The sequence below is a fragment of the Ptychodera flava genome, chromosome 6 (assembly GCF_041260155.1).
Source record: "Ptychodera flava strain L36383 chromosome 6, AS_Pfla_20210202, whole genome shotgun sequence".
NCBI lineage: Eukaryota > Metazoa > Hemichordata > Enteropneusta > Ptychoderidae > Ptychodera > Ptychodera flava.
The window spans coordinates 15,106,952-15,114,362 of record NC_091933.1 but is presented as its reverse complement, the minus strand read 5'-3'; the positions used below and the strand labels follow the sequence as shown (position 1 = coordinate 15,114,362).

At 38.0% G+C, this 7,411-nt stretch overlaps 1 protein-coding gene across 1 annotated transcript; it reads right to left on the bottom strand.

Moving 5' to 3' along the window:
* Positions 1-911: 911 nt before the first annotated feature.
* LOC139134210 (uncharacterized) lies at positions 912-1,785 on the bottom strand. Its single transcript, XM_070701122.1, has 2 exons — positions 1,644-1,785; positions 912-1,297 (listed from the first exon to the last, which is right to left on the bottom strand). Exons 1-2 carry the CDS (start codon positions 1,783-1,785, stop codon positions 912-914), a joined length of 528 nt encoding a protein of 175 aa, XP_070557223.1.
* Between the last annotated feature and the right edge of the window lie 5,626 nt (positions 1,786-7,411).

Genomic DNA, 7,411 nt, shown 5'->3' with positions numbered 1-7,411 from the left:
TCGCATTACTGCAATCATACACTTCCTGCCATGAAGTACTACTCAAGTCAGTCAAAAAGGACTCACGATTGTAACTAGAAAAATCGAAACATGTGTGTTGCGTATGCTGTTTGAATACATGCTTCAACCCTTTTACAATTGCAAATATGGACAGGTGATCTGAAATGTCAGTTTCGATGGAACCGCATTCCAAAAAGTGATCTGTTATATTGGTAATCAAGTGGTCTATTGTTGTACATGTATTATCAGTTATCCTGGTTGGGGTGTTAATTACTTGATGGAAGTTATACGAATTCAAAAGTGTTGAATAAGAAGTATTTGAATGAGACGATGAAGACGTATCGATATTGAAGTCTCCAACAATTATGCAATTTTTGTCTTTCGATGAAAGGCATTCAATGACTTTCTCAAAGCTTTCAAGAAAGTCAGATGTCGGAGTATTCGGCTTTCTATAAACTACACCAAAGACAACATTTTTCTTTGCAATGGTAACTTCAAAGAAAAGTGACTCACAGCTTGCAATATGCAAATTAACCATTTGTGAGTGGGCAAGTGAGGAATGGATGTACATTGCGACACCTCCACCCTGGCCACATTCCCGACTACATGTGTACAGCTGATATGATGGCAGTTGAAAAAGTGACTGATTTACATTTCTGTTCAACCATGTTTCTGACAATGCAATTACGGGAAAATTGTGGTGTAATACATTCAGCAAATGAAGACAGTCATCAAAATGCTTACTAAGAGATCTAATATTTAAATGGAATACTGAGATCGTTGAAAGTTTGTCATTTTGATTTTTACCTTGATTAAACTCGTCGACAGTGTATGAAGAACAATCGTACTTGATAATGTGATCTTGTGGGTTGGAGTCCATAAAACAAAAACAAAAAAGTTACTCTTGGTGTTCAATTTATACGGTTAATGTTCTTCAGTGATGGTATCATGATGACTTCAGAGCTGCTATCTTTACGCGTAAAAATCTTGCCGTTGCTGGTCCAGATGTATTTCCGATTCAGTTGCTTTCTTCTTTCATTCTTTGCCTTCGCTGTCGTGGTCAAGTTCTCGTTGACGTAAATATTGTTGGTACTATTTCCCAGATGGAGTTGATGTGGCGTCTTGCCTCTAAGGTGTTTCCGAGCATAGTAGAGTTGATTTCTTGTAGATCTTCTGACAAATCTGACAATGATAGGTGGTGGTGGCGGCGAAGACTCTTCCCGGTTGTGACTTTGGCGTCTTGGCAGACGATGGCTAATGTCTATGTCGTTTTTAGTGACATCAACACCTACAGCCGCTGAAATTTTGATGACAATATCATCTGTGTTTTCATCATTTTGCTGTGGAATACCGTGAATTCGATATTGTTTCGACGCCTATATTGCTGCAGTTCTTGTAGTCTTCTTGGGTACTGCGTAACTCTTTCTCTGTGTTGGTAATCTGTCCTTGTAATCTAATGTTTTCAGCTTTCAGGTGATCGGCGTTTGATTGAAAGTCGGCTAGCTGCTTTCTAAAGTTTTCGAAAAAATCGTTGACAAAATCAACTGACCTTTGTACCTCAGCTAAGCTGTGTTCAAGAGTGGAAATCTTTTCAATTTGTTTTCCCAGAGTTGACAGAGTTTGAAGAATTTCAGACAGCTGACTTTGAATGTCTTTGTTCTCTGTTTGGCTATGCGGACAGAAGTCTCCTGTGTCGGCCATTTCGGTTTGCTTTGGCTCTGGACTGTGATCGCTACTTGTACTCAGTTTGGTAGTTTCATGCTTCTTTGCTGGTTTCTTCGGCATCTTTTACTGATTGAAGTTGTCAAACAGTGCTTCAGAATGTATAACCAAAGGTTTTCAGTTATATGAAGACACTTGGTAGCGAAAACAAGAGCAACATTGGACGAGCGATCTCACTGTGCGTCCTACCTCCATGACATGCGCATTACACTTAGCTGTGGACCACTTTCAAGAAATTTACTGAAATTTTCAATATTTTTTACAGAAAAGGCACGACGTCGTTCAAACCTAGACAACTAATGTTTGAGGGATTGCACAAACCCCTGAAAATGAACTAGTGCATTGAAAAGTTAAAGTTGTGATTAAAATTCCATTGACAATTTAATGGAGCTAACATTTCTTACAAGTGGAAAAACTACATTCATGTATAGTTGTAGTAGTTTGTTTGTACCACAGTGTTATTTACATCCATCGCTTAAAAGAAATTACGCGCTCGAGAACATGCCAGATTCAGGCAGTATATTCGTCACATTTTCTGCGTCGCGCACCAACTAGTCCAAAAAAAGTCTATGCACTCGATAAACACCTACTTCTAATCCGTATGGCCTCTTACACTCTGTTAGGTCTTTTCTCGTGTCTCGAAAAATAGTAGCCTTGAGCTAAACATCAATGCGATGAATATTCCATCTGGCACATAAAATACTTGCAGCTATTGTACGCACACAAATGTACTGTTGACATCCGGCTTGTTTGAATGGTTTTCACTTTATAGAACAGTTATTTATGTATATTACGATAAAGGCGATTTATGCACGACAACAATTTGCTTTGGCATATAACCTGGTGAAAAAATAATAAGGTATATGGTCTCGACCTCATAAGCATTGATTACAATACAGCAAGTTTTCAATCGGGTTCGAACCCACAACATACGGCATCAGTCGCCTAGCGGAGAGGCCACAGAGAGAACCACTCGGCTAAATCTCCACTCTCAAAAAAGAGTGGTTCAATAGCCGGCTAAGTTGTTACATTTTTCTGACTGAGACCGCTCCACACGTTGTAGAGTTCGTGAAGCACTCACGCACGCATGCTCACAATCACACATCGCACACACAAACTTTATCGAGGCGAAGAAACGAATTTCATCGCTTTAACTGGGCGAACGATAACCTCGGGGACAATTCTGTCCACCAGCAGTGTTACCAACCCAGGATAGAAAATACGGCAAGTTTTCAATCGGGTTCGAACCCACAACATACGGCATCAGTCGCCTAGCGGAGAGGCCACAGAGAGAACCACTCGGCTAAATCTCCACTCCCAAAAAAGAGTGGTTCAATAGCCGGCTAAGTTGTTACATTTTTCTGACTGAGACCGCTCCACACGTTGTAGAGTTCGTGAAGCACTCACGCACGCATGCTCACAATCACACATCGCACACACAAACTTTATCGAGGCGAAGAAACGAATTTCATCGCTTTAACTGGGCGAACGATAACCTCGGGGACAATTCTGTCCACCAGCAGTGTTACCAACCCAGGATAGAAAATACGGCAAGTTTTCAATCGGGTTCGAACCCACAACATACGGCATCAGTCGCCTAGCGGAGAGGCCACAGAGAGAACCACTCGGCTAAATCTCCACTCCCAAAAAAGAGTGGTTCAATAGCCGGCTAAGTTGTTACATTTTCACAATACACAATTTTCACAATACAAGTTCACAATACAGCAGACTGTGTCTTAGGTCGTTAACAAGTTGTGAGTAGGACGTATTTCCCGCTCTTACATAATTGTTGGTTACATAGAAAGATCAACAAAAGAAAGAAACGATATGTCAGAACCCGCTGAAAAATTATTATGGATATGCCTTTATCTATTTAATGTATGAACATTAATCATCAAAGACGTCAAGCAGATAAGATTCATGATATAGTACTTGAATTAACAATGACACTTTCTGGGTTATCACTTTACGTGTAATATTACTTCATTTTGAAATCATGATTTATAATATGTTTGATACCAAAATGAGGGATTATTGATCTTTTTTCCGACCATTTACAAATCCCTGTGGAAAGGCGACAAAAGATGACAAGTAGGGTTTATCTGGTACTGGTTAAAAACTGAACGCTATTTGCTTGTAAAGTAATTTTTGCAGTGAGTAAACTCAGATAAACACCAAGACCTCGAGTATCATGTGACTTTGATGACAGTGTTGGAATTGCAGAATGAGGTTTATTACCAGATACACCTGTAGATTCTATGTATTCCGTGGGATAAACTTTAAAGTTGGGATAAAATTTTAAACGAGCTGTGAGGTCAGTGTTCCCTGAGTCCTTTAGGATCCTTTTCCTGACTGGCTTTTGAAACACTTTCTTCCATCAGTTCTTGACAGAGAGTGGAGAATAAATGGCCAGTTATTGTTTTTATCAGCAAAGATCTGGGTCTGTTTGTGGAGTTCATCACAATCTGCCAGTTCAAGATTTGAAGCTATATTAACATATGTATATAAATTTTAAACTGTATTTAAGATTTGCATGTGAAGTTTAGCAGCAATGGGAAGATTGTCAAATAGAAGACAAGGAAAAGGATCTGGAACTTTGGTTGAAAGGGATAAAATTTCTCTAAGAATCTTCCTATAAAAGGCTTCAATGATATCCAAGTAAACTTCAGTTGGCATCAGCGTTTCCAAGCAGTGTTCCAACATTGGCGTGACGTAAATATTTATGAGATGCATTGAAACGACTGGCGTAAGGCCATTTTCGCCATGCATGCAGACCAGATCCCATCTTTTTATACAGAGTTCGACGAGCAATTGTAATTTTCGCTGAAACTAGATGTATATCTTTTGGTATTCAAAGGTGTTTTGCAGAATATGAAATAAGGATTAATTCACTATTGATAAAAAATACCCTGATGAATTTCGTATCTCTCTTTCTAGCTGTGAAATCACAAATGTATAACAATGTATGTGGACCTACTTTATTATTTGCTATAAAACTGACATCATCGCTATAGGTAGAAGCAGAACACCTGACGTGTTTCTAATATGGGCATCAGGGTGATTTTCAGAGATAACATCAAGAAGATCGTGTAGGTTTCATTTTTAAAGATCCTTTGAAAGCACTCCCCCTTGCCTCACTCCTTGAGATATCTTAATACCATCTGGCAACTTATCAGTCCACTTCACATGCGTAACAGCATTCTTGTGTAGATCTGCAACCAGTAGCCACAGTGACCCATCAATTCCAGCATGATAAAGCCTATAGAGGGGAGATTGAAGTGATCTACAACATCAGATGCAGACTGTTGCATCTGAGAGAGCAATATGGGATATCTTGGAACGTGATTTTGACTCCAAGATTATTTCTTGTGATAAAAAGAGCCTTGAACATTGGTAGAGTACAAATAATTAAACTCACTCTGCAAGGAACTTTACTGAATCAAAATCAAGAAAGTTTCCAAAATTGTTAGTTATTGTTTGAGTGACTGTAATTCCTGTGTAGTTTAAAGGTACTCAACTTATTGCTTTTGTTCTTATACATAGGAGTTAAAACTCCTGTCTCATTTAGTCCTGGGTTTTTCTTGCCTATAGAATGTCATTAAAAAGAGATAAAAGATGTGGCATGAACTGACGACAGGCAGATTGTACATGCTTACATTTAATAAAATCAGTATCCGGATATTTACCAGAGTTGAGTTTCTGAACTGCTTTCATTATGTCACTAATTGTTATTTGAGATATTTCTTGGTTCTGGTTAGATCAAATTTAGTTGATTATCATAACATCATAATCTGCTTGGTTTTTATGCGTGTCATCAAATAACTCTGAGTTGGTTGGTGTAGCAAGGTTTGTAAAGTGATGACACCAAGCTTGTTGAACGCCATGCTCTTCGTAAAGACAATCATTAAGTAGAATTAAAAGCTGATGAGCGCAGCCTCTTTATTATTTTATATATTTGTATAAATTGTTTGCCAGCACAATTTAGTCCATCTTCTCACAACAATGTACTGCATTAGCTATTCTCTGTGTTTGATGCCCGTTTTTCTTTGCTCCACGTCAAGGGAATAGAATGATGATTTGATCTGCCGGGGTATTACCTTTCTTTCAATTAAAAAGGCTTCAAATTGTTCTGTTCTTCTTGACCGCAAGGTCATTATGTAGGTTATGTAGGAATTCGAAGGCTTGAAATTTACCTATATACAATAATAATAAATCTCCATTCGCCAGAAACAACAAACCATTCATAATGTTTGCTTTTCAACTCAAGAAAGATCATGATTCTGGCTGGAGCCACCGAAAGGCATTAGCTGCGCTGTAGACAGTTTCACAAATTTTCTTCAAGTTGTTTAAAAGATGAATATAAACGTTACTTGAAATAAAGTCAGCAAGTTGAATACGAGACAAGAGGTTTCCACAGCGACTTAATAACTTGACATGTCAAAACGGTTCTTCTTTTGAGTTCTCTGTCCTAAAAGTGACTTGAACTGTAAGTTGACAGTAAGCGTCAATTGATAATAATCAGAGGTAGTGTGAAATAACTTGTCAAACCTTGAATCTTCCAAAAAGATGAAAAATAATTCAGATTGTGTACGAAAATAGTCTATCGTGGACGAGACCTTTTCATTGTCATGCATTAATGCTGTACCAGATGTAAAATGCATGATGCTCGGAAATGAACGTCTGGAAGAGAAGATGCTTCTCATTACACTGTTAGAGGTAACATTAGTATTGGAATCACGTGCTAAGCATACAATATGATAATCTTGTAATTCTTTCATGGAGCTGATCAAGCAATCCACTGTTGTTTTGATTTTGCTTTGATGTCCCTTAGTATATAAATGATTGCACACAACACAGGTTTAGGACGTGTTACAACTTTAATAAGTTGGATCCTGTTTATACCATCAATCATGGGAGTTGCGAGATGCCTAGTAAATTTTAAATTCCAGAAAATGCAGACGCCTCCATGTCTTCTTGGTATATCTGTACAGGTGGAATATTATCATCATTTTCGGCAGATTTTGCTTCACATGGAATTTTGAATCAAAGCTCTTCAGAATCTCTAATTCGTGTTCTTGAATGCAAAAGTATATCAGAAAGATGAGGAATTTGCTGAATGCAGTATGAGTTCGACGCAATTGTAACTACTTTCTTACAGTTAACAGTAAATATAATAATATCACTACTCATTGCTAATGTGTTCTCATTGGACGCGGTGTATCGAGTCAAATGCTTATATTGTGATGATTTTTGGGATCGAAGGGTTAAAGTATTGCTGTTATAACTGAAAGTTATAAGAGCATGGAGAATATGGAATAGCAAGTTCTATTACTTTGTTCAAGGTCAACAAATCATCTCCGCCGACTTGTGTTCAAAAGCTTAAACAGCTGAAATGTCATACTTTGCATCTATCAACTGGCCTCTCATGGTTAAAAATCATCTTTTGCTTTCCTAAGTTCCTTTTCCTTATCTCCAAGTTAATATTTCAGCACAATCCACCAACTTTTGCTGACGTTATTAGGAGAAACTGCAGCTAACAAAGTGTCACAAGACGGACAGACAAAGGTTGCAAGTTGGCCACTTGATTCAGAAATCGATGAAATAGATATTAAGTGGCAGAAAGCAAGACACCATTTAATGCGATATTTAAAGAAGACTTGATATCTTTACTACAGCTTAAACACGTAAA

Coding starts and splice junctions, on each gene's coding strand:
- LOC139134210 (XM_070701122.1), bottom strand. CDS start 1,785: ATGCCGAAGAAACCAGCAAAGAAGCATGAAACTACCAAACTGAGTACA. Junction 1,298..1,643: donor AGAGAACAAAGACATTCAAA/GTCAGCTGTCTG, acceptor TCAAAATTTCAG/CGGCTGTAGGTGTTGATGTC.